We start from the raw sequence: 27,143 nt of genomic DNA on the forward strand, positions 1-27,143 counted from the left end.
GCCGCTCAGCAGCGGTGTGGAGGGTTTGCATCCCCGTGGCTGCGCAGATTTCTGCTCTGCTTGGAGCTGCTGTGGGATGTTTCAGGGGCATTGATTTTGCAGTAGTTACTGAATTAAAATGCTATTTATTAAACAGGTTTTCTGAAACAGGAAAACTGGAGACTTGCATAAACAACAGTGGCAGCAACCTTCATGTGAGGTGGTGTGGGGGGAGTAAGGCGGCCTACATTGTAGTGCAGCTCACGGGAGAGTAATTAGTCTGGAATTGACAGAATGTGATGAAAATGTGGAATATTTAAAATACTTAAGTTTTTTTCACAGTGCATGTCATTAAAATTACTGAACGTCATTGTAAAGCAAAGGCAGATCCTGCTGGTGTTGTCTAGATTGCTCCTCGATGAAGTGATAGCTGGTGATGATGAGTCTGTGGTGAGTAAATTGTGGATGTAAGTGAAGGCTGTGTTTCAGGCCTGCTTCAGCACCTCTTGACATAACTTGGTGCAGTACAGTGCCTGTTAAACTACTTCTGAAAGTTAGTAGATATCCCCTTACAATTCTAGTTAGTAAATGTGTTGGCATCTATCATTTGTATTACCTGCTGCTGTTGATTGTAAGGCTTGGTGTGCAATTACTTAATTAATTTAAGTCATACAGAGCTTAAACTCTTCCTATGATTAATGTCTTCCTGTAATTGTTGGTGTTTGGTTTTTAAGGGTTTGTATTTTAGAATTCATTTGTGAATGAAAACAGAAAACTTCACCTTGAAGACTTTAGCCAGAGCTGAGAACAGAGTTAGCAAAAACTAGCCTGTGAGCATTAAATGACAAATTGCTTGATAATGCAGGCAGAGACACCCTTAATTCCCGTTTCTGGTATTAGAAAAGCGTGGCCGTGTTGGTGTTCCCGTGCTGGGCGGTAAGGGAGGTGTGCCACCAGCAAGAGTCCCTGCTTCTCGGGAGTAATGGAAACAGATGCCGCTACCCCTTGGAGTCTTCTGAAATGCTTGTTGTAGACTGCATGAAATAAAATGATGGAAGCGGCCTGAAGATCTAGGTAAGAAGTTTTGATGTCAGCGTTTCCTCAGTTCTGGCTGCAGCTGCATTTAGTACCTCAGGACTGCCAAGCCTAAACGCAGGGCCTGCCCTATCTGCCTTGCTGCGTGCATCTGTTTCAGGGAGCAAACCGTGGCCATGGTGCAAGCGATGTCGGGTCCCTGCATGCCCGCCAGCCAGGGTTAGCTCCCTCCAAAGCGCGCTCATGACAGCGATGCTGCTGCCTTTTGGAGTTCGGGTGTCCTCCTGTACCCTTGCGGTGCTCCTGTTGCTCGTTTCTGTTGTTGTTGGAGGTACCTGGACGCCCATCAGCGTGGTGTTCCGTGGCATGAAAGTATTTGTTGCATGTTTTGGGCTTTGGCGCGAGGCCATGCGCAGGGGTCTGAGGGGGCAGGCTTGGAGGGCTCTGTAGGACCAGTCAAACCGGTAGAGGTTTGTCCACACTGTTACTAGAAAAGCCTGGAATGGTCAGTCCCCCAAACCACAGGCTGGGTTTGGTTTTGGAGGAAGCCGGCTGGAGCAGACCAGGCCAGCGCTGGGTAGTAAGCAGAGCCTGTTACTGGTTTAGCGTAGATCAGGAAATGCTTCCATGAATGTCTCAGCTTGGTTTGCTTCAGTTCACCTGGTAGTATGGCCTCGGGCTGCACAATGTAGGTCGGTTTTGGAAGAAACCAAACCAGGAGGTGTGCTCCAAGAGCTTAACTAATGTGCTCAGATTTCTCATGGGCTGCTGGAAGATGTAGGCTGTGGACTTCTTCAGCAAAACTGGGAAGATCCCTTCCGGTTGCACAGCGCTACTTGCTGAGGGTGACGTGGACTAGCAGTTCTGCTGGGTGAACGCTCAGGTACCTCACAATTGAGATTGTGCAATGTCCCTCTTTGTTCAGTGGTGTTTCAACTCCGTCGTTTCCTCTTTCAGCCTTGATCTTCCTGGTGAGGACTAGTCGTAAGTGACAGGACAGAGTCCACAGGGAGCTAGATCTCAAAAGGCCTGGATCTGTTCCTTTCAACCTCAGTCATTTTGCTGAAGGCTTCCATCTTCCGCTAGTCAACAGACAGCAGTTGGCATCTCCCATGGGATTTCTATATCCTCCCTGGAGGAACAGACACCTCCTCTGCCTGTAAGCTGTGCTGGCGCAGACGTTACACCAGGCTCCGCTTTGCTGGACTCATTCTCCAGCCCTTGGGTTTTCAAAGCATCCCTGAGCATCCCTGCTCTTGCAGCCTGACTTCTCTGCTTCAGCACGTTCTCATGGGAATGAAAGAGCAGTCACTGAATTCATTTCACCTTTTATTCCTACAGCACTTAAAGAACAATTACACTAATTCTAATAATGACTAAATTTATACTACTCCAGAGAGGGAAGCACAAGGCATTTAATTTCAAAGCTGTTTGACAAGACCATTTTGATGTGTGTATTTTCAGAAGCATCACACAAGTTTCTCCCCATCAGGCACCTTGGAAAAATGTTTGAATTCATCCTCTCAGGTTTTTGATTTCCAAGAAGCTGAATACTGTTCAGTTCGGTTCAGCATTATCCATCAAGTAAAACAAGTTTAGAACATGGATTTACAGGACTTACTACTACTGCTTGTTTCTTAATCACCTGTTTCTGGTCATTAGTTATCAGTATCTAAGTATTTGCATGGAAAAAAAAATGAGACTTCTGTTGTGGGAGGTATTAATTCTCAGTATCATGAAGCAGCACAGCTAACTGCATTTTAAAGTTAATCTTTACTTCTCAATGAGAAGGGAAAAACCCATGGATCTTGGTCTGCACGGCAATGCTGATTAAGATACATTGAACCAGAAACTGAAATGCTACATACGCTTTCCTGGTTTCCTTTTCCTACATATCTGGCAATAACCATTTAGTGCTATGAATAAATGTGTTTGGATTTTAGTATTTTTGACATGCCAGAGAGAGAATAATGTTAAACAATGGCAATTTGTCACTTCTTAGATGAAGGTGTAGAAGAATGTGTTAGAATTCAGTAGCTGGCATGTAAGGAGAAGGCAGTTATTTTAATACTGATATCCACTGCTAACAGACCTGTATAATGATTCCACTGGATACGCTATTTCATATACCCAAGGACATCTGTCTAAAACAGAAAATAAGCTCCTGGTTTTAATCTAAACCTTGACCTGCTCTTAAGCTTCCCACACGGCGCTTCAGTGATTCATTCGGTCTTTCTTGTGCAGAGGTTTGGTGATGAGTCAGGAAAGGGCAAGTTTTCTGCTTTGAGGCTGTCACCTTCTTTTGAACTTTTCTATTTACTTAGGGTTTTTTGTTCAGTTGTTTCAGTTTTGTTTTGTTTCAGTTCAGTTTGATAGCCGTCTGCTACAGCTATGATTGCTGCAGTCAGCTGTGATGGACATGTGAGCATAGCTCAAGTGAAAACAAAAGCCTTGACTTTCAAACATTATAGGTAAATATGCACTGAGTTTCCACCTTAATTTTTAAGTAATATAGAAGTGGTTTATTATTTCTATTAGCAAAAAAAACCAACCCTAAAATAACAAAAAAGATGTCCTAGAAATAATGAGATTGAAAACATTATTTTTCCTTGTCTTACTTTCTTGTTTTCAGAGGAGATGGTACAAGGCCCAAACCCCAAACATTTGGAGCTAAGCCTGAGTTTCATTTAAAACCATATGGGCTTGGGCTTTGGTGGTTTATGAAGGGAGATGACAGTGAGAATCTCTTGCAATTTAAGAAGTCAGGAGTTTCTGTTGGTCTTAGGAAGATGAAAATTAACTTAGATGTGTAGGTCATCTTAAGTGCAGTAGAACTGAGATGATGTTTGCTGAACTACTCTTTGGAGATTTACATAATGGATGAGATGCAGGAGCTCCAGGCAGCATGACAGTGGAGTTTATTTTATCGCAGAATGTAAAACAAGTGAATTGCCTTAATAATCTCTGCAGAAAGCAAGGGTAATCTTCTTTCATATGCAGAAAGACAGAGTTCATAATATCCCGGCTATTCATGTACAAGGAGCCAAACCTTTCTTCTGAATAGTCTGGATCCCTTTAACTATCATACTGTCTTATTCAGGACATTTAAAGCTCTTCAGGAACAGCAAGCAATGTGCATGTGTCTGTGAAAATATGGCTTTTATGCAGTAAAAATATACTATCTGCTGATAATTCATGGCCTGATAAAAGAGACTTGTAAGAGGCTTGGTAATTATCCTAACCACTATGTATTTAAATATATGGAAAGCATTTATAAACCAAGCTCACCTGCTATTTATTTCTATAGTGGTAATAATAGTAATTTCAAAAGTTTTAGAACCTTCATAATTTCAAAGTAGGCGTATGTTGGAAAGAAGTTTTAATATTAACGTTAAGAGGTTTCAGGCTTTAATTTACTCAAACCAGTTCACCCACTTTGGTTGGTGGGTGGTTTCTTTTCTACCTCAGCTGATGGTCTCTCCAGCATAGAAAATGGACAAAAAATCACTGGAAAAGTAGAATAGTTAAATGTAGAGGGTAATAACAACGCCCAGCTCCTATTCTGTGCTTCTCAACTGTGTATTTGGCTTCAAGCAAGAGTTTGGCTGTTACTTTACTCCGAATATGAATGTGCCATTACTCTTTGATCTGTAGCAACAGTCTGTTGTGATCAAGACTACTTACCACTTTTGCCTGAAGGAAGAAGATTTACTGTTGGGCATAGCAGGTTTCCAAAAGAGTGAATGATGACCTTAGTTTCTGGTTTCTGTGAGCTATATGTATCCTTAAGAATCCTTTTGTATTAACCTGATGTCAATTGCTACTTCTTTTAGAAAAGTCTGGGCAAATAATTAATCATATAGTGTTGCACAGATACATAGGTATTTATTTACCTAATATGAAGCCAGGTTATTGGAAAAAAAGGACAACCTCATGAATATAGCATTCCATCAATAGGGTTAGTTTCTGCTTTTGATCATGAAAAAATGTAAAATATTTCTAGTGATTTCAGTAGTGGTGGAGAATACCTAGTCAGTCTACTAAATGTGCTGCGCCCCACTCTTAATTCCAGGATGCAGGCTGGGATTAGTTCTGCCAGATTTATTCTGGATACTGGGTAGCGATTATTACTTACCAGTTGATTTACAAAGTTAGATTTTTCTTTTTACCAATTTCTTTTTCTGCCTGGGTTTCTAGTACACCAGTTATTTTTGTCTAGTTGTAAGTCTATATTAATAACAGTTACTGCAGTATGCAAGGGAGGGCACCAAAGAACAGCCCATTTGCTTGTTTTTGCTGGGGTCTGTCTGCATCGCAGCCTGGTGGGATCAGAGACCGAGGAGTGGTTTATAAGGACAAACAGTTGTTTTCATCAGAAAGTGTTTTAAAACATTGGAATTCTTCCACTGCGGTGGCTCCGAATGCTCTCATGTGGGGATCTTTAGAGCAAATAAATAAAAAATCACACCAGCAAATGTGATTTAAAGCGTCTGTAACTGTTCCCCAAATGACGCTAAAATCCTAAATAAGATATGAGCAAGGCATGCAGGGGGAAAAGTTCACTTCGACCTCCAGACTTTCTGATGCACTACATAGCTACTTAGCACCAGACCCTAAGGACACGGAAGAGGATCTTGAAGAGTTGTGGTGTCTGCAGGAGCCCCGTGGTTAGGACAGCTTCCTCACACGTTGCTTCTCCACAGCTTACCCTACTTTGGGGTGCATGTACATTCGTCTCAGAGAAAACTGTCTCATTTCTAATCCAAACGTAAGTGACCTAAAAGTATTTGCCTACATCTGTATCTAGTAAGTCAGGAAAAAAAAAGTGTTTTTCCATGTGTGGCTGAGATGGGTTCCTTTGCAAATGCAACGTTAAGTGCTGGCTAGCATGGCTGTCGTTGTTTAACTGTTGTTCATTTAGTTAAAACTCCTGAAGCTTTCAGTTGCAAAATTTTACAAGTTATAAAAATTGTAAAGGGAGAAAAGAGTAAGCACCTACTGCTTGTTGTGTTGTCATATCATGGAAGTGTCTGTCTCTTTCACTTCTTCCTGAGATGGTAGCTCAAGAATCCTTATTACTCTTAAACTGATGAACCCATACTCCTTGCTAGTGAGGAGTGAAGCTGTGCATTTCCATCCTGCATTGGCTTGGACTGCTTTGAACCCTGGGGGACGTTCCAGGTACCCAGCCAAGAATTCCCCCTGCACAGTCGTTTGTTACTAACCTCTTTGTAGGCCATTCAATGTGATGAGCATGTGAAGTACTTAACTAGTATCTACCTTGCAAAATGTCAACAAAAATTATCATGGGTTGGCGTAAACCTCTACATCTGACCCTAGAGCAGTTTTATGGCAGCTGACAATGGTAAAAATGTGAAGGATTATTTGGTAACTTATTTTAAAAGGCTTGTTTTGCCTTTAGTAGGGTTCTACTTTGCCTTTAGAGTAGGGTTCTACAGGGCTTGATAATTAGATATAGTCATAACAGTATTAACAGTGATCTCTTGAATTAGTCTAGTAGTTCCTCACAGTTGATCAGCAGTATTACTTCTTTTTTTTATTCCCAGTTTTAGTGTATTCAGGTTAATGCTTAATTTGTATTTTAGAATAATAAACATAATCCATTGATCTTGTGAGTATTCTTTCAGATTAAAAAAAAATTCAGAGCTCTGCTGTTTGTCAGGCAAATGGCCACTCACAGAGAGTTGTCATTACTTAAAAAAAACCAACCAAACAAAAACAGACAACAAAAACAAACCAAAATCCCTCACCTGAATGTTTCAGAGACTGTTTTAAACTTAAGAATAAATGATGATAGACTTTCACAATTTTCTCTTAAGAGTGGATAATCTATTATTTCTGGCACCAAACAGGTAATAGAATTACTGTGCTTTTTTCTATAATTTTTGAAATGCAGAATTTATTAATGTCTTCAGACAATATAAAGTATACCTCCAACATACATAAGGCATACACATGCATAGAAAAGTTGGATGGAGGGTCTGTGTTGATTGTGCTGAGCCAGGGGATGGAGATCTGAAGAAACAGCAGCAACAATGATATAGCTTTGGTGCTTTTCATCACAAAACGTGAGATGGGTACCTGACATAGATTGTTTAAGCTGAAGTCCTGTGAGGACTGATTTTTAAGAAAAGGTATCTTTTCCTGAAATAATTCTTAGAATTGTCTTTTACTTTGCATGTGAACTGGCGACTTCGCGTGAGCTTTCAACGTGAAAAGCCTTCACGGGAATCATCTACATTGATTGAGGGAATTACTCCCCAGATTTGAGTCCAGCATCATTCAGTGTCTGATAAACACTGCTCTTGAAACCACTGTGACTGTGATTTTAGTGCTTAGAATATTTTAGTAATGTTTATTGAATTTCGGCATCCAGAATGATGATGGAGGCAGTTTGTCATGTTATTAATGTTAGCGGTCCAGATCTCTTCAGAAAGATTCAGTACGCGTAATGCTCTATGCCTGGGCAGAAATAATTTCTGAAAAATATGAGCAGCTTAACCCATCCAGTTCTTGTGGTGCAAAGTAAATCTAATAAAAGCATTTTATTCTATGTGAGACATAGCTAGTGTGGACAGGAAATCGTTTTCATCATTTTGCACAGTGTAACTAAGCCACGTGTTGGGAATAAATATGTGATTTATATAGACACAATTTCTTATTATGTCCTAATGAGAAACATTAAATATATAAGTATGATTCGGGGCTTGACACATGCTGTAAAGGCTATGTATGATGCCAAACAACCAATTATCGCAGTGCATTATTTCTTGAAAGCCTTGACATGGGTAAGGTCACTATACATTTTTAATGGGAGTGTGATGCTATGTTATAAAAAGATAATACAAATAACAATACTTTGTTAGATCATTCTGCTGCGCAATGTATAATCAGGTGCACTGACTTAAAGAACACTAATGAGGATTTAAAGATCCAACAGGGGCACATTTAAGAGTCACACACAATTCTGTCAAATGCTTTTGCACAGGGGACCTCTGATCCAAGATTCAACAGCAGGTAGAAACGTATAGTTTTATTGTATAGCTTGGTGTAATACTTCTATATATTTCAGTGAGAATAACAGTAACTTGAAATGTTCCGGTGCTTTGCCGGGCACTATCTGTGATTTTTACCATTCGTGAGATCAATCAGGAATGGTGGTACACATGGACAGACTGTATTGCTGCATGTTCAGTGACTGAGTAATGACTGAGGGAAACAAAGGAAGAGGGCTCTGAAAGTATCATCTGAAGTCCATGCTAAGCTGTAGGTGCTGTGTGCAGACCATATGATGGATGCTTAGTGAAAGGATGTAGCGAGGTTGTGTCTGAGCCATGGTATTGCCCTGGTACATCTTCCAAGTTTTCAAAAAATCTAGGGCACAAATACTTCCATAGCCAGATGTTGCGTCTGTATTTTTGTGCTTCATAGCTGTTGATAAAGAATCTGTGCAATTGTTTTTGAACCAATTTCCAGCTCATCAGACAAGCGGACTTGTCAGGAGACCAGCTTCTTTAAGTGGGGAAGTCGTGGCTCCCAGTGCAAAACCCATGGATTCCAGTGCAAAAAGGCAGCATATAGCAGGAGGTGGAAGCAGAGACAAGCTACAAAGGATGAACACAGAAATACCATGCAAGCACACAGGGATGGTGTCACGAAAGCCAAAGCTCGGCTGGTGTTCAGACTTGCCGGGAGTATCAAAGGCAACAGCAAGAGCTTCTGTCACTACATCAGTAGTAAAAGGCTGGACAAGGAAAATATGGGTCGGTGGCTGAATGAGGTAGGTGAATTATTGACGGCAATCACCAGTGAGGCCGAAGTAGTCCATTGCTTTCTCTGCCTCAGCCTTCACCTGTGTGGCCTTCTCGCAGACCTCTGCTTACAGACAAGGTTCAAGAAGCAGAACCACCAACCATGAATGAGGACCAAGTCACAGGGATTACCTGGGAGGACTCAACTCAAACAAGCCCATTGGACACCTGGCTGCATCCATGGGTGCTGAGGGAGCTGGCCGATGTCCTTATGGCAACCTTCTGTACCGTGTTTGAAAGGTGCTGGAGACCGTGGGAGTTCCCTGATGACGAAGAAAGCAAATTGTGCACTCCTCTTCAAATAAATCCAAACGGGCAATGTGGAGCACTATAGACTGGCCAGCCTCCCTTTGGTCCATGGGAAGAATCACAGAATGAATCCTCTGGGAACAGATTTCTGGGCACCACGAGGGAGGAGAAGGTGACTGGGAACAGTCAGCATGGATTCACTCAGGCTGAAGCATGCCTGACCCAACTGATTGCCATCTGCCGTGTAAAGTGACTGGAATAGTGGGTGAGGGGAGAGATGTGAAAACCATTCACCTCAGCTTCTGCAAGGCTTTCAACAGTGTCTCCAACAATGTTCTTGTACCTGAGTTATAGTTATTACACCCTGGATGGGTGCACAGTCAAATGGGTAAAGACTGGCAGGATGTGTGGACTTCAGTAGTCTTGGTCAGTTCATAGCCATGTGTGGTGGGAGAATGACAGACAATGCATTGGAAACGAGAGATTCAGGCTGGGTGTGAGGAAAACCCTTTCCCCCCCCCCCCCCCCCATGGGGGCAGTCTCCCAATTGAGCAGCTTGGCCAGAGAGGTTGTGCCATCTCCATCCTTTGAGGTTGTTAAGACTGGACTGGACATAACCCTGAGCAACGTGGTCTGACCTCTGAGCTGCACCTGCTTTGAGCAGGAGGTTGGACTGGAGACCTCCTGAGATGCCTTCCCACCTGAATTATCCTGGGATCCTAAGGAAAAATCACTGGCTATAGCATTCATTGTTCCCTGAAGTTTTCCAGGGTTACATGATGTTTCATCCTAGGGAATGATATGTTATAAATTAATTACTCATTTATCTTGTGTTTCCCCTAGACACACACTCATGTATTTTGTTTATAACCTTAAATGTTATACATATGCCCAGTTTGATTTCCTGTATATAACAAATTTGATATCTCTGAATTTTAAAGGTGCTATAATGAAAATTCAAAGCATTTGTTAATGTAGTGCTATACGTGCTACTCATATCTCTTTTTCTGATGTTTTTCTGACATTTTTATGGCTATACACATAGTTACTTAAAATACACTTTAGTCTCAAAGTTACGCAGTTATTTTAATTATTGGCAGTAATTTTGTTCATGTGAAGTACACTTTTTTTAAAAAACGTGTTTGAGGAATCGCAACTTCACTAAGAATCTGTGGGAAATGCATGTTGGCAACATTTGAAACTTGTTAATTAGAAATTCTTAACACTTAAATTAGAATTGCCTTTAGAGTGGACCCAAGATCCACAATAATTTATTGCTTGTGGAATCTAATTTGGCAGTTTTGTACATAAGCATTTTGGTCATCCTGTCTTGGGTAAGAACATACCTCATGTGAGCAATCAGGTATTGGCTTCTATGTCGAAGTTGATGTGAGCAGTCTGAGAGCAATATGTTATTTTAAACAGATTTTTTTCATGTATCTGGTGGATATTTACAAATTTGCATTCATGAATTGAGGTGCTTTATGATTCATTCACTAAGTGAACAGAAGTCAGAGTTTTCCCTTTTTTTTTTGAAATGTACCTAGTGCTACTCGCCAGCTTTAATATTGATATTTTCCCAGGGGTTTGCACTGAAGCCTGTGGGGAGTGGGAAAACCTCAAGCTGATGTCAAATAGAACAGAGATCGGGTTGCGACAGGATGTTAAACATTTACAGTTTGGGAGTTTCATCAGAGCATACAGCTTTTCTTTTGAAATGTCAGAATAAGCCGTTCGTTTGCTCCACGGCGAGAAGCGTATAAAGTAATTACCGTTCCTCCACAGGCGCATAAGGTGCTGTGCAAGAGATGCAGGGAAAGGTGATGGGGTAGTGCTTGGCTTCTGGCAAGTAGTCCGACTTTTTAATCTGAGCATGCAATCATTCAGCTTTACTTAATTAGTCCCTTTTTTATTTTGGCATGTGCATGAATCAAACGATCTCCACGTGCGCTTTTGCGAACGCCGTCGCTCTGGCCGTGCTTCGGCTCCGGGGGAGCTGCTGGGGCGAAGGTTGCGGCTACAGCTCTTCCTAGCAGCTGGAATTGGGCCACTGGAAGAACTTTTTTTTAAAAAAAAAAAAAAAAACAAACGCCGGTACCTGGCGTTGGAGGGCGCAGCTGCACGCGGGGGTGTTCTCGTCCCCCTCGCAAGGCTGCAGCGAATTCGCTCCGTCCGTGTAAATGAGCAACTGACTTCTGGGAGCGAGGGGTTCTCTTATGGGTGCCATACACTGCTCTGTCTTTAATGGTTTAAAACAACAACAACAAAAGAACAACCCAGGAGTTTTTAAAAACTGCTTGTGAACAAAGTAAATCTGAAATAAAAAACGGGCTTAACTGAGTTTCCTAAATTTCAGCAGTTACATTTTGAACCCAAAGGGGGAGAGCTGGCTTATCCTGGTTTCCTTCTAGTTCTGCTTGTACGTTGGAGCTCTCAGATAATGGAGAAACACTTTTGCTGGCTAAGAGCAGTATCAGCTGCTTAACATTTCTGTGGCCCAGCTGCTAGAAGGCAGCTAGGCATATTTAATGATGGCATCAACTTGTATTGCTTTTATTCAGAGCATATAGTTTGTAACGTCTGTGATTTATAAGAAATCAGCAGACAATTTATCACTACATTTTATCCTAGCGGAGGGAACGTGGCACCTGGAGGAGCAGCAGTTTTCTCCCCAAGCTGAAGGGCTGGGGATGATCTGCCGGCCAGTCGTGCTCCAGCGGGCCTCCAGGACTGTTGGTAGCTCGATTGCTGTCTTTGAAACCCAAGGATCGAAAGAGCCAGCGTAATTTATCGAGGAAGTAATGAAGTCCGGGCCTATGAAACCTCCTATGCCATTGTTTTATTGTTTCCTCAGGGGCTTTGTGGTGGCAGAGCTGAAGGTGCCATCACTTTGGGGTGACAGTCCCCTTGGGCTGTAGGGAGTGACAGAGCCGCATAGATGTGGACTGCATCGTGTCGTCTTGGCGAAGAGAAGCCGTGTTTGGCCATTTGGCCTGCCACATGACAGCTCGGACAAAAATTTTGGACTAAACCATGGCTACTGCTACATGCTAAACGCTCCCTTTATTCTCCGGCGTGGAGGGCCCATGTTGTATCTGTCTTCATGGAAGCAGACTTTGCACGTTGGCAGGTGGGGGGAAGTGTGCCAACCAGCTCTCCATGCTTTCAGCAGCTAATTTTCCTACAAGAGCAGGCAAGGGCAGAATTCAGACTAAAATTTCGGTCACTGTGTATTTGCTGGTAAGCTCCTGGGCAATGTCATTTAACACTCATTTGCTCAGCAAATACAAAATAGTCACAAATTAGATAATTAACATATACAGGAAGATTTTGTCAGATGGCAGAATTATTCCCCTGACACTTTGTTGATGTCGCATACTCCTTCTAGCACCAGAAGTTAATTAAAAATATGTTGTAACCTGAGACTTACTTTTTGGTTATTTAAACTTTGATTTTAGTTTTTGGTAAAGGTGAAAGACAGAGAACCTCTTGAATGAAAACCTGACATGAAACTGTTCTCAATAGCTGTTCGCTAATAATTGAGGCAACAACCCACCTAATAATAAAGATAACATTGAAGTAGTGTATGTTTTAGTAAATTTCATCAATATAATATTTGTAGGACTATGAAAATTATTTTATATTTCCCAGTGCAGTTATTTTTTTTTGGCGGTTGGTGATGTTTGTTTTTAATTTTAAGCCTCATATTCTTCAAACTCTTCTCCAAACTTGAAGACAGTTGACATAAGATAGCAGAAAACTGCTTTGGAAATTGAGTAATAGTTTTGTAAAACCACTTGAATTGTAGCTGTGGTCAAGGAAAAGTGGCACTCTAGGTCAATTACTAGTTTTTTTTTGGTGAAAAAGTTATGAATTTCCACTTGATAGCAGTCGTCACTACTTGTCTGCGTTTTAAAAAGCCAAAGGAAACTATCAAGAGTTTATTTCACTATTATACATTATGAAGTGTTATGAAAAGGATTTTTTTAAATTAATTCTAGTGTAAAGGTAATGCGGTGCATGCTTTTCCCAAACTTACACTTTCTTAAGTATATGTGTCTCCTAAATGATGGCTCTTTTTTGTGTCTCTCGTCTTCGGTTTTTTTTTTTTTGGCGGGGTGGTGGTTTTTTGTTAAGCAGGACTTCTAAGTGTAACATAAAGAAAATCAACAAATACTTAATGAATCCATTGGTATTCACAAAAATATTATCAAATATTCTGTGAATGTTTTATTAGAAGGAAAACAGTGAAGCTATTAATGTTGATTAAAGTTAAGTGTATGGCTCTGGTGTAATTACTATTACTTGTAGCATACTGTGTCGGAATTGCATACTATAAGAATGATCGGTAATTCTTTGTAGACACAGATAGAAGTGTCAGGAGGGCAGAGCTGATGTAAAGGGACTTTAAGTGGTCTAAGCTGACAGGGTTGCCTCCTGAGTCTGAGAAATAGCAGATTGGCTTCTAGATGCCAATGCACTTGATCCTCCTCTGTCACCTGGAAGCAGACTGCATCTCTTTGGTTCTATTTATATTTGCTAAAACTAATTTAAACCCAAACAAACCAAGAAGCCTTTAGAAACAAAACATGAGATCTTGTTTCTCTTTACTGAATATTGTCTGGACTTTAACTTTTTCCCTGAAGACAGATTTGTAAAAATACATAGCAAATTAAAACATAGCTACATCCTTAGGGACTTGGCTACTTAACAGCTTTTTGGAAACCTCTGTCTGCAAAATTAGTTGGTTGTTTTTTTTGTTTTTTTCCTGTGAGATCTAGGCACCAGAATAGAAATTCAAGAATCTTGTGTTGCATGGGTACATCTTTGTACTAGTAGCAGCGGGATACAGCCAGACGTGGCCTGGTACATCACATGAGGATCTCAGCAGGACAACACGAGCTGATGGCCAACCATTGCGCGTGCTTCTTAGATGTTCACAGCGCTGAGTCACAGCTGCTGTTGAGGTCTGGGCTCTACCTGGCATGCGTGGTTGTAATAAGAGGCCACACTCAGAGGCCTTCCTGGGAGGCTTAGAGCTATGATGCCTCCGTGATCGCTGGATTCCATGCAGATGCATGTCCGTGATATATACCTATACCTAGACTGCCCTCCTCCCACAGCCTCCTGTGGCACAAGGAGATCTATGAAATTTCATGCCCTGCATTTGGATCCACTTGAGCTCTGTTCAGGGCTAACAAGCAGACCAGAGACAGGTATGTAGATCAGTAAGAGACAACCTTGTTGTTAGCTTTAATAATTCTTCAAACTCATGTGCTGAGCTGCTGTCCTAGCATATTTCCAGAAGTCCATTGCTGTGGTGTTTCAAGCTTTTGTTTTTTAGATAAGGTGTAAACCGCAGCTTGTGTGTCCATATTGTTCACCCAGGCTTCTGCAAACTGCGTTCTCTTCTCACTAAAAGAATTTCATTTTGAATTGGAATGAACTCTGATCAACCCCACCCAGTTTCACATGAAAACAGTATGAAGTTAGAGGCTTCACTCTTTTTTTTTTTTTCTTAAGAATTGTTTTGGTTTTCCTTGAAGCATCAATAAATGCAAACGATCCTTTTCTTTTCTGGTGAATTTAACTGGAAATTCCAGTTCGGAGTAAAATGCAGAACTACCAGAGTCTCTGCTTTAGTTACGAACATTTCACACAGCCATAGACATAATTACAAATGATGAAGATCTTATGGCAAGACATGGGCTGTTAACCCTGATGCCCTGGCAGAACTCCCAGTTGAGCGATTATCTTCTAGCCACATAAATTTACTTTTATTTTCCATCGGATAGTTGTTTCCTTCACTTTTTGGAATGAAGTGCTCTTATACATACGGTGGCAACGTTAACTGGTATGCTTCACCTTAGAGATAACTACATTTAAGTGACTAACAAATCTTACTGTATGGTATACAAAGGACTTCTTTGGAAATGAACGCCTTCAGGAGATTGAGGTGCTAGACAATTGTGTGATTCTTTTCTGTGAGAATTTGGAAAGAAGACATTCTCCTTGGCTTCCTCTCCCTCTGGAGATAGTTGTATTTGAGAAGAGATGGTAATCTTGCATTCTTTTATTATCCCTTGCAACAAAGAGAAAAACAATTTCAAACTTTGGAAGCCTTATCTAGTCATATCCTTAAAAGGATCTGTCGTATCTTCAAAAGCTTTGCCTTGAGTGGATCACTTCAGATATTTTGCCATGTGTTATGCTGTCTGCTGCTTTGACTGATGGATGACTTCACTATAGTAATGTATGTAATGAGAATAATATAAATTAATAATAATTATTCATGTTCAGAAAAATCAATAAGGTAATCTTATTGCGAAGGCATAGAAGTGATAGGCTACCTTGTGGTTCATTCAGTGATATTTTTAAGATATCTGTATAAAAAAAGAAAAAAAAAATTGTGTTTCTGAGCTGTTAAGAACACTATTTTCACAAAAATTACTCTAAATTTTGGAACAATAAAATAAGAATCTAATGAATTAAGAAATTACTGCATATGCAGAAAACATGTAAAATGACTAGAAGATGAGGCAGGACAAGTTGTAAGTCATAGCTTTGAGACAGGAAGATTGCATAAGGGCTGTTCTCAGCTCTTAGCTATTCAGAAGTACTCCCCTTAAACCTGAGACCTTTTGTGTAACTGTAATGTTGAATTTGAGACTGTTCTTCCCTCAGCTTTCATTTCTGAGAAATGAAATATAAGCGTGTCATGTTAGAAGTTAAGTTTGTGCGGAAAAATAAAGGAAGAGTTGGAATGAAAGAATGAAGTTGGGCCTGGGAAGAAGGGAGAGGTGGGGGGAGGTGGTGTAGTTTTTGTCTTTATTTCTTACCATCCACATCTATTTTAATTGTCAATAAATTAAATTAATTTTCCCCAAATCAAGGCTGTTTTTCCTGTACCTGATGGTACCTTGTAAGTGATCTCCCTATCTTTATCTCGACCCATGAGCTTTTCCATCTTATTTTCTTCTCCTGTCCTGTTGAAAAGAAGGAGTGCAAGAGTGACTGGGTGGGTGTCTGGCAGCTGGCCAAGGTCAACCCACCAGAGTTACGAAGCATTGAATTGTCAGCTGAACATTTTTGGTCTCTCACGGAAAAGTTCAGAACCATCATTGGCTTTGTCTTACCAGTGTGCGGCTCTTCAGCGTGACTAAGTAAGCCCATTACTTTCATTAGTGACAGCAGTAACTAGCTTCATGCACCTTGCTTCTGTATCTCTCTTGTGTTCATGAGATGAACAAGAGAAGGAGACTGTTTTGCACAGGAATGTAAATGTCTGTCAATCCATGCAGGAAATGTGAGGTCTGAGTTCTGGGTGCTCTGAAGCCTGAGCTCACTGCTTTCTTCCTGGGGTTACGCCCATCACAGTCTGGCCAAGTCTGGGAGAGCGTCATTTCATTTCTGTGCTTTAGTACTGAGCAGCTAGACGTGAAAATCTTGGAGAGTGGCAGAGACATGAAACATGGGGTGGGGGTGTGCAGACTCTTGTCATCTTGTGCTTAGAAGAAATTATGGAGAGGGTTTAGAGGTGTCTTTGGTTGTGTCTTAGAACAGGAGGCTGGTTGTGGCACCAGCTCCCCTGTTGTTGTTAAAAGTTTGCAGCAGGCTTCTCAAATGTATGGCTTGGCCGAATTAAAAACTTGGCTACAAAACCACAGCCCTTCTCATAGACAGTCAAATTTCATAATAGTGTAATTCATAATTAAAGAAGCACTACATGATGCTGGGAGTGAGGGGAGGGGTTACACTGGGATGAGATACAAGTTTTTGTTTTGTTTTCTCTTCCTGTAAAGTAGCCCAACATAATTTGATTAAAACTTGCAACAGAAAATCATCCACATGAAGAAAATGCCAGTCGTAGTTGCAGTGGTGCTGTACTGAAAATGTGGGCCTTTTAGGAGTGGGGAGAGTCTTTGTGCTAAACTGATGGCCATAGCTTCTCAGAAGATGAGCTTGTAAGCCCAAAAGCTTACCCATCTTCTGTATTTTCTGTAGCAGCTGCTCTAACAGCAGTTGCCGATACAGACCTGGCTATGATTTGTGTTTTTAGTTAGTCTTTCAAGGGAATAAATGTCCAAAAATGACTACTGAAAGTCTCCAACGGATGGCACTGAGAAAGAGAGTTTGATCTCTTTTAGGATGAGTTAGTTTGTTGACCCAGAAGAAAGAATGTTTTGATAGGGTCATGCAGAGTTAGGCTTGATTATGTGCCCAGTTTAGGACGTGTATCTGATATGTGTTTTGCCTAGGTGTGTGATTGGAGTCCGCAGATGGGTTGGGATGAGAGGTAGGAGAATAGAGAAGGAAGGGCTGTCATGAATTCAGGTCACCTTTACCTGGGCAATGCTGGGTAGCTGTAAGTTAGCTGGCACAGTCAATGAAGGGGGTTAAGTGAGCCAGGAGGGGACCGCGTCCTGAAAAATGTGTTGACTCAATACATCATATCGGCAACCTCTACTAGTGGGTCTCCTGAGTGTCATCAATTAACGTGGGGCGCTGGAGCAGCCTGGCCTCACTCAGGTGTGGACGCTCCATCTGCCTGGCCTACCGGAGAGGCTCCGGGAGGAACTCGATTCACACTCCCACCTGCCGTGGGGATGAGTCTAGCCCCTTTGCCTTAGATGACTGCCCACCCTATGCAAACCTCGGCAATTGCGTGCTATTTGCTGAATGGCCTTGAACATAGTGTAACGCAAGTGCTGGTTACGGCAGGAGAGCACAGTTTTTGGAAAGATTAGCTCTCTGGTTGACTATCGGGCTAACCATGTCATCCACAGGTTACAGCACATGGACTGGATCTACTTGGCTGTTACCAGGCAGTGTCCCTCCCCAGGATGTGTCACACAATGTCCTTCCAGTTATAAATGCGGAAGGGATCAAATAGTTTGGAAAGAATCTACATCTGTGAATATTGCTGCTCTGAATTATAAATGACCCAAAAGCCAGAGCTATTCACTGCATTCGCTCTTCAGACCAGTGCTCAAAAGGCAGAGCGCGGCTTCTAAGAAATAGGATTTTAGAGAACAAAAGGGGAATCGAGCGCTATGAAAATTTAGTTAAATGTAAATGTGTTAAATGGTACATGAACTAGTCAGGTTTTCATGATTTATCAGTTTTAAACTTCAAAGGCTCTGGTTAGCTTGCATTTTTAAAACTAATGAGTTTATCACCGCCAGTGGGGAAAAATGGTTCAAGTATATCAGCTGTAAATTGGTACAAAGCACTAAAAGGGACATTAGCCTCTAATCAGATTCTAACAGTTCATTAAACCTGCCTTTCCTCGGTGGCACTTTGTCTTCCCCCCTCCTCCTGCCTGCACCTCCTGTGCAAACCAGCCTCGTCCCTTCGTTCCGGCGGGTAAGACCTCCTCAGGGACACGAAGCAATATCAGCTCATCCTTCTTTGTCTGTGAGCTAAACAGCCTAAGGGATGCTTGATGATGGCGTATTCCTGATCTTGCTGTAAAACTCAACTGCGCTGCGTATAAATCAAGAACCTCTTGATGTAACCTCTGCTTGCAGAACAGGCGCTGGGGGAGCCAGAAATGCTGGGCTGGCTCCTGCTCTTCCTCCACCCCGGACCACATCCAAACCACTGGAGCTCAGTGACACCCGAGATTCGCTTCTGATAAGTAAACAGTGCACCACCCTTGCTGGGAAGAGGGATGTAAAGCCTGGAACAAATTCAGCCAGCTGTTCTGTGGCATCGGAGTGCCTCCTGCTCTTTCCCCACCTCGTGCCTCGAACACTGAATAAAACTGTGCAAAATAACTTGCTGAGAAGACATAGGAAGAGTTGGTTTTTTGTTGGGGGTTCTTTTTTTTTTTCCTTTTTGCTGTTGTGTCAAGCTTAAAATACAGTAGATATACAGCGGTAGCATAGCATGGACTGGGACATCTCAACAGCTTGACTGGTGGTCTTCATTCACACGTATTTGAATGTGGAGGCATTCTGCTGAGAATTACTTCCTTGATCTGAAATTTTATAACTTAAGCATTTAGAGCTTTTTATGAACTATCTAAATTACGTTTGAAGGAAAAAAATAGAGATTTCAATTGCTGTTGCATTTGCTTGTCTGCTTTACCATCAAGTTCCTGCCTGCCCTGTAGTATCAAACAGCAGCTCTGTGTGCTGTAACACATGGGGTTCAAAGTGAGGGCGATGGGGATTTTAAGCAGGTCATTTGCCCTGCCTGTGGCACCGTGTCGGAGCATGGGCATACTGGTTTCCCTGCTTTTCAGCATGTTATTTAAATTACAGTAAAGGAGTATACAAAAATAAACAGTTGCTGCAATATTTATATCCCTGAAAATGAAGATTGTGGGATGGGGTGCATTAATTGGAAAAAAGAAAAGGTTTAAAGTAATACAAGTTTTTAAAACATATTTTGGAAGCTTCATTAGGACAGACTATTTTTCTTAAAATTCTCCTGAAGCAGCCGTGGTAAGAAACGGGGCTATGAACATCATCTTTATGAATAACGGCACCACGCAGTACCGAGCAGATCTACTGCCCGTGAAACATGGGGAAAGCGTTTTTTCCATTACAGTGCAGTTATTGAGGACTGCAAGGTAACGGTTAGAGCGGAGGTGAGTTTCCAGTCTTGAGTGCTGCCTTCCAGACGGGACTGCAGGTGAGTGAGTGGTTGTGAATGGGTCACTTATAAGCGATCTGTGCTGTAGTTTCGCTATTGGAAAAATAGCCGTGATGTCTTCGTATTTCTGTACCGCTGACCAAGGTGTCTGGATTTGTAAGTTCAGATTCTAGCTTGAGGGATAAAATGTCTTTTATTCTCCTCATGTTGTCCAAACTAAATAGCGTTTGAAGGGGCTAGCTTTCAACACCAGCCTTGAGCCTTGGCTGGAATCAAAAATTGATTTGAGGTTGGGGTAGTGTTTGAAGTGAAGGCACAAGAGGTTGTTTTGCATGTCTACATAAACTGCTCCAGCAACAGCGGGATGAGACATTCAGAGCAGGGATGTTGATTCAGGGAAGCCCAGTTCTACAAACCTCACTTCAGATTGATGCTCTCAGCATATATTGCCCATTACTAGAAAGACAATGCATGTTTTTAGCATACTTTTTTATTTCTTTTGTGTCAGAGGTGAGTGCGTGGAGATTTTCATTGACAAATGCTGATAATTCTACAAGATAATGAATTGTATGAAATCTGAGGAGTTGTTGATGTGTGTTCATTTATGGGAGAGGTGTGTATAGGCCTTCACTGTAACTTCTCTGTATTCAAGTGTATGCTTGCTCTAGGTAATACAGAAATACAAATGTTTTGATTGAAAACAAATATACCTAAGTATACTGCCAAAAACCTCAAGCTATTTGACATCACTGCTCTCCTTTCCTGTTCCTGTTATATACATGCACCTGCGTGATTAATTTCAAATTAAAAAATAGTAATTGGAGGTGATTTTCCCATGATGCCTTCAAAGACATAGTTCTTTTTTAAGGGTAACTGGAAGTATAATGTACTGCTTTAACAGAAGTAGTAACTTGGTAGCTACTCCTTGAAATTAATACTACGTCTTCGTTAACTTTATTTCTGCTAAAAGAAACTTGTTTCTGCAATATGTAGAACTAAACCAGTGAATTAAACCAAGCGTTTTTCGTCTCTTTTTTTGATTAATCTTGTCCTTTTTTGCCTTAGGACATCAGCGCCTTTGAGAACAGAATGTTAATGCTTGATGGGATGCCGGCAGTCAGAGTCAAAACAGAGCTGCTGGAATCCGAGCAAGGGGTAAGCAGAGGTTTCTGTGTGGCCTCACTCTGCAGCATGCTGGTGGCCCTCCCGAGCTTCTCTGTGGTTAGCTGTCCCTCCTTTTGTATTGTCATTTTCTTTTGTACGTTCTTCTTCATTTCTGCTGCTTTGGAGCTCATTTTCTTGCGAGATGTATGGGTGAGCATCTAGTCGCATAAGCTGGCAGCAAAACCCAAAACTCTGTGGAAGACTTATTGAAATAATCTGGGATAGCTGAGATGCTGTTGGTGTAATTTTACAATTATTTTAAAAGGTGCAGTTTAAAAACCAGGAAAAAATAATGGGTTACAACAAAGGAGCCAAATTCATATGTCTAACGAAGCACATACATATCTTTGCTATTCTGCCTTATTGAGATATTTGTCTTACTGTAGTGGTTTTGTCCTTTTATATGTTTGTCCTCCTCCATTTTCTGTTTGTGCAAACCTGCTCTCTTTCTGGTGGAGCAAACCTGCTCTCTTCTTGTTTATCATTATGATAAGAGGGCTGGAAGCTTCGGGTGGTTAAAGCTGGTAGCACATTGACTGCTGAATACAGGACAGAGATCACGAATAGGATTTTGAATTTTCTGCAGAACAAGTGTTTGGCGGGGGAGTGGTAGATTTTAGGAAAATGAAATACTAAGTTTTTGGATTTGTTAAGGGTAATTTTGTACATATATAGTAATATTACATCAGAGATTGTAGATTTTATATGAGGGCATCTGTATTTAATGGGTTTTGTGTTGTCATGAATCTTCATTTCCTGGTGTGCATCTTACATTGTCCCAAAGAATCCAAAGCCACCTTACTGCTCTGGAGACAGATACCTCCAACAAGCAGAGAGCATAATAGAAGCAGCAGTGCTATTGCCATGTAGGGATGGGCTTTTGCCACCTCCTGTTGTTCAGCTTTTTTCCTTCCTGCTATTTTCTCAATTATTTAATTGAGAATTTAAATGATATGGAAGAGAGGGAATTAACTTTCAGGATGACTTAATTTGAAAGACTTGCAAGGAGAGATCAGTTGTTCACGATGTTTTTGAGGCTTTAGTTTAAGAGAAAAAAACTTGACATTTAATGGAGTGCTTTCTCATCTCTCTGCCTTCTTGAGACTAAGTACCCTCAGAAAATATACCAATACAGCATAGTTTGAGGAAACATAAAAATTGGACTACTGTATGAGCCACAATGATGAAAAGACAAATCCATGAGAGGTAATTTTTAGTACCTTCTGGATGCTTTGCATCATGTCTTTGTATGTAACACAAAGCTTTCTCTATATTGTTCAGAAGACAAATGTTATATTGGTATTTGCCTTTGTCTAGTTTAAAATAAATTCTATGCATGATGCATATTGCTGGGTCCTTTAAGAAGAATACTTCCTTTAGCAAAGTGTGATTTGATTCTGGAAGACCTATTTGGTGTCTTAGGAACTGGAAGGAAATGAACAATTGATATAGTTTTTTAATTTCCTTAGGGGTTTTTTATAAATAAAATTTTACGGACTTCTGTGTAAGCAAAAAATGATGTCATCTCTTTCTTTTCCAGTGACTGAGCTGTTGGAAAAAGAGCTTGGTTTGATTTGGGATTTTTATGTGCTTTGGTACTAATTAAGTAGTGTCTGGTCAAGAGTTTCTGGCACCTTTATGACTCTTCATTAGGGAACAATCAATAAATACAAAATTAATTCTCCAGTTCACTAACAGAGGAGCCAGCCATTAGGATGGCAATTTTCCAGCAAACAGCTTAAACTCTAAAGAGAAAGGTGGTTGAAACAGATGTTTAGCATGTGCTTCAGAGACTGTTTTGAATATGTAGATGTTGGTAGACATAACAGAGACAAGTGTTTTACGGCTGTGATTACCAAGCACAGCACGTGGAGCTGTTCAGAAAGACAAGTATCATAACTGGGAAGAACAGAGTGGGAACTAAAGTGTGATCCTAGTAGTATGAATTTGAAATTGCGATGTTTATTTGTGTTATTATGGTACCCAAAGTCCCTGGAGTTGCACCTCCGTTGCAACGTAGGGGTACGCAGGGGGACATGATTTCTGCTTTAAAAATTTGCAAACTAAGATGGCGTTTTGAGTCTTTCGAAGGTAATGGCCAAAGCTTCGTCACTTACCGTGCTGAATGCCAGACAAGACTCTGCAAATTCTTCCAAAACCTGTAGGAAAACAGCTGGGTTTCTTGCTGTTCCTGCTTGGTGTTTGCTATTGGCTCTAGGTTTGATGCAAGGGCAAAAGTGAGGCATGGTTTAAGGGTTACGGAAAGAAAGTTTCATCTGTGGTTGGGGCACCCTGAACGCTGTGTCAGTTGTGGAGGAGTGAAACCAGCAGAGTGTGGAGCACCAGCGGCCCTCAACCAGGGTGGTGAGTGCTGAGCAAGCAGACCAGAGCGCGCTGAGTTGCTGTTCCTCGCTCATGAGGCTTTGGAGGAGCTGGGGTAGTAGCGTCTGATCTTTTTGGCTGAGAAGGGCTGTGAGACCACTTTGAATTGTCTCCTATTTTAGCTCTGAGCCTGTCTTTCAAATAAACATCTTCCTGATTTTAAAACCAGTAGTGGTGTAGAACCTCCCATGGTTCTTACTAGGAAAGCATGCACTTAATTTTTCATCTGAATTTGTCTGGCATCAGCTTTCAACACTTTCCAATGGTAGCAGGCCCATGAGAAGAATTCCCTTGTGGTGCTGTGTGACAATCTCTCTTTGCCCTTTCGGAGACAGGCTGTATAATGTGTAGTGAAGTGAGGGAGTGTTGCTCCTCAGGTTGCTGTTGCAGTGTGGGAGGCTGCCACTTGGGATAGCTAAGCAGACTGGTCTTGATGTGTCCTCTGTTATTGCTGATGGATGTTTACGAGACAATTACTGCAAAGCTTTCTTGAAATTAAGATTAAGTTAATTGTGGGTTCCAAGGATATGTGCCTACTTCTTGTAGGGATACTGAACCTTTTCCTGCAGGGCATGTGAATAAGAAAAGGTGTTTTCTTAGTAGTTGTGCCTTGATTAGCTGTCACTTGTGGTGCATGACGTCCAAGGTGGGATTCACAGAAGGGGCCTTGCTGGGGGAATGTGGATATTGTTTGGCCTCCCCCCACTGTCCTAACTCATCAAGTGTTGGCCTGATGAGAGAGCAACAGGTAGCGGACAGTCTAATTGCATGCCGGGGAGTTGTTGCATGGAGGCAACCATGTGCACTTGGAAGGACAGCAAGCTCCACTGGGTCAAGTCCTGCTTGGGTGCTGGTGTGCCCCATTGCCATTGTCTTCCCTTGGCATCCTATGTGTTACATGATGTAGGTGAGGCAAAGGTGCAGAGATTTTCTCCCATGTTGCTTGGTGCCAGTGCTCAATTACTGGCAAAGAGTGTGGGCCAGAAGGTACCCTGTGACTCTGGGTTTGGCTCAAAGGCCACAAAGAGATGAGCTAAATGGTTATATTCTTGCTACAAATGGGAATTGTTTTAATGTTGTGTATAGAATGCTGGCCTGGTGGATTATTTCAGTAGATGACATGAGCACAGTGTTTGAGTCCGATTTTTACTCTAGGGCTGTAATATATTTTGTAATTTCCTGAGTTCAATGATTAAACAATATGTATTTATCCTGGGACTTTATTAAAAGCCTTTTTTTGAAATTCATGTGTCTCTTCATAGTTTGTGAACCAATAACCAACCCACCAGCGTATTGACTTGAGCAGTAGAAAATACCACTGCTTAGCAACCTTGGTAGAATGAACAGAGATGACTGCAGTAACATGACAATGTAGAAATAAAAAGCTCAGAAAAGAAGTAACATTTCTTTTCCTTTTACACCTACTCCACCAAAATGGAAGCACAGTAGCAAAAACAAAAAAAAAGAATGTATACAAACATTAGCCTTAAGTCGGTTCTTCACTTACCTTTTGTGGCATATGGCTACAGTAAAATAGGCACCATCTGGCCACATGCATTTCATTCATCAGAAATTCTTCTTCGCTGTATTGCTCCGGGTAACCTGGTCTTTGCCTGGTGTTGTCTCTTAACTCCATGTGGTGGTGGTAGTAGAAGTCACCCATGATGTAGATGAGAACCAGGACAGAGCAAATTATTGAGCCAAGATGAATGTTTTCTTCTGTATTTGGATACCAAGCCAGGCAATCAACCTGTTGTATTCCTGTGTTGCTTTTGGTTTTCCTATTGGAGTCCTCAGTCTTTATGTAGGAGAGGTTAAGTGTAATGTAGGTTCTTCTCTACCGTCTGTGCATGATGTCCAGGATCTTTAACTTTCTTGTTAGGAGACATTTTGTTTTGTTTCATGATTTGTCTGTCTCTTGAACTGTGTTTGGGAGCTCTATGTCCAAGCCTGGGTTAATACCTCTGAAAAGTTTTTAAGAAGTATTCGTAAAAAGCATCTTACACTGCAGAAGTGTTACATATCTAGTGCAAGTGAAGGTGGATTTAAAATGCAATCCAGCAGAAGGAGTAAGTGAATAAAGAAGGTGTAGTCCAGCTGAAATTTTAGGAGAATGAAGCTGTGTGTGTGAGCTACTCCCACTGCAAACCAGCCCAGGCTCTAGCTGAGGCCAAAAGGAGACCGGAGCTGACGCCTGTGTTTCAGCTATGCCTCATGCACCAGTTCCTTCAAGCCTGTGACTAGAGGTGAGGTGGGCAGGACTCAGGAGCTACGGCCTGCGTCAATGCAGTGAAGACAAACCTCAGTTCAAAAGATGCTGAGTTCAAGCTAGGTGATTGTGGGAGAATGGGATTTAGGCAGCCCACGAGGGAGATGTGCCTTATGAGATACAGGTTACTGGGCAAATTTGGAACAAAGAAATATTTACAAGTGAAATGGATTTTCTCTTTGCTTTGGAAAAAGTTAAAACAGTTCTGCTTTGTTTTATCGTCGCCAATTTAGAATAGTTTAATGATTTTTAGAAGGCCATCAGCATTAGCAAGAACAGATGCTTATTCTTCCAGTGAACTACTGTCCTTAATTTTGCACAGGAGATTTAATGCAGACTATTGTTTGAGGCTTCAAGAAGACACAGTGCTGCTTTAATGACTTTATCACAAATGAAAAAAAGACATTACATAAAAGATACCGCATTGCCCTTTAACAAGGCTTCGTTATTATCTCCCCTACTGTGGAACAGGAGCTAGCATTACTAATAAATTGGTAGAATTACTTCAGAAATGTGAATTTGCTTATCATTTAATATCCTCCAGTGACCTACAGCTTTAGATCTTTTGGTCTGCAGTAAAATCTTTGTATGTCGGTACCCAGCTTCAGAGAAGGACATGAAGAGGGTGGTCATTCCCCATGTACGTGAAAGTGGGGTGCTTCAACAGGAAAAAAACATTCATTCTTTGTCTGTGACAAGAACTATTTTGAAATGTAATACTCCTTATTGTAAAAATGTATGGAGGCTGGATTAATTTAAATGATAATACAGACTGGGCAGTGAATTTGTTAGCTGATGGCTACTATCAAGAAGTTAGAATGGATAGTGTTGGCTGGTGTCAGTGCGAAGTCTGAAAATCTTGCTGGTCATTTCAGGATGTGACCCAGTTTCTAAAAGCTGGTAAATGTGTCTGACTTAACTCAGATACATGAACTTACACTTTCACAAGTATTTGCAGAGTCAGGCTGTAAGCTTTTGTTAAAAGATATGAATGTGGGACTTACGTCCCACGACTGATCATCAAATACAGAGAATAATGAACCTTTAATTTTCATTAGCCTTTTTGTTTCCAGATCTGCAATTTCGTCCGTTCCTGTGTCTTCATTTTCTCCCCTCAAGTTATTATTTGAAAATTATATATCTTATTCTGAATTCACCTCCTAATTCTGCTTGATTGTTTCCATTCTCATGTCTTACCATGGCTGAATTATGAAAAGAATGACTAAAATTACAAAACCCTTTAACAAGCCAATATTGTTCTTAGTTTTTCGTCTCTAGCCAAATTATCTTGTCATCTCGTGTCTGAAGAATGCCATCCATGCTTATGTTGTTATATACGTAAACGCCTTCTAACCCTCAGCCTGGGAACAGTGACAGAAATCTATTTTATTTTCAAAGGTTTCCAGAAATAAGTTTTGAAATTCGGTTGAGAATAGTCTCAATAGGAAAGCTTGCTCCTTGGCTATATGGGGAAATGTTTTATGTTGACTCATTTGGCCTATGTACATTCTTTGTATTAATAGAAGAATTGCTGTTGTAATTTGTGAAACTTGGCTTCATCCAAATATTTTTTTTTTCCTTTCTGAAATGATCCTTCATGTCTAGCATGACTGATTTGGGGAAGCAAACAG

General features: G+C 41.2%; 1 protein-coding gene across 1 annotated transcript in view; it reads left to right on the forward strand.

The window, feature by feature from the left end:
- The window catches only part of KLF12 (KLF transcription factor 12), a 253,406-nt gene that overhangs the window by 77,479 nt on the left and 148,784 nt on the right, over positions 1-27,143 (forward strand). The window contains 1 exon segment of the mRNA XM_082009457.1: positions 20,763-20,852. Within this exon segment, the coding sequence (XP_081865583.1) occupies positions 20,763-20,852 (90 nt within the window).

This window comes from Phaethon aethereus (assembly GCF_964289735.1).
Source record: "Phaethon aethereus genome assembly, chromosome: 1".
NCBI lineage: Eukaryota > Metazoa > Chordata > Aves > Phaethontiformes > Phaethontidae > Phaethon > Phaethon aethereus.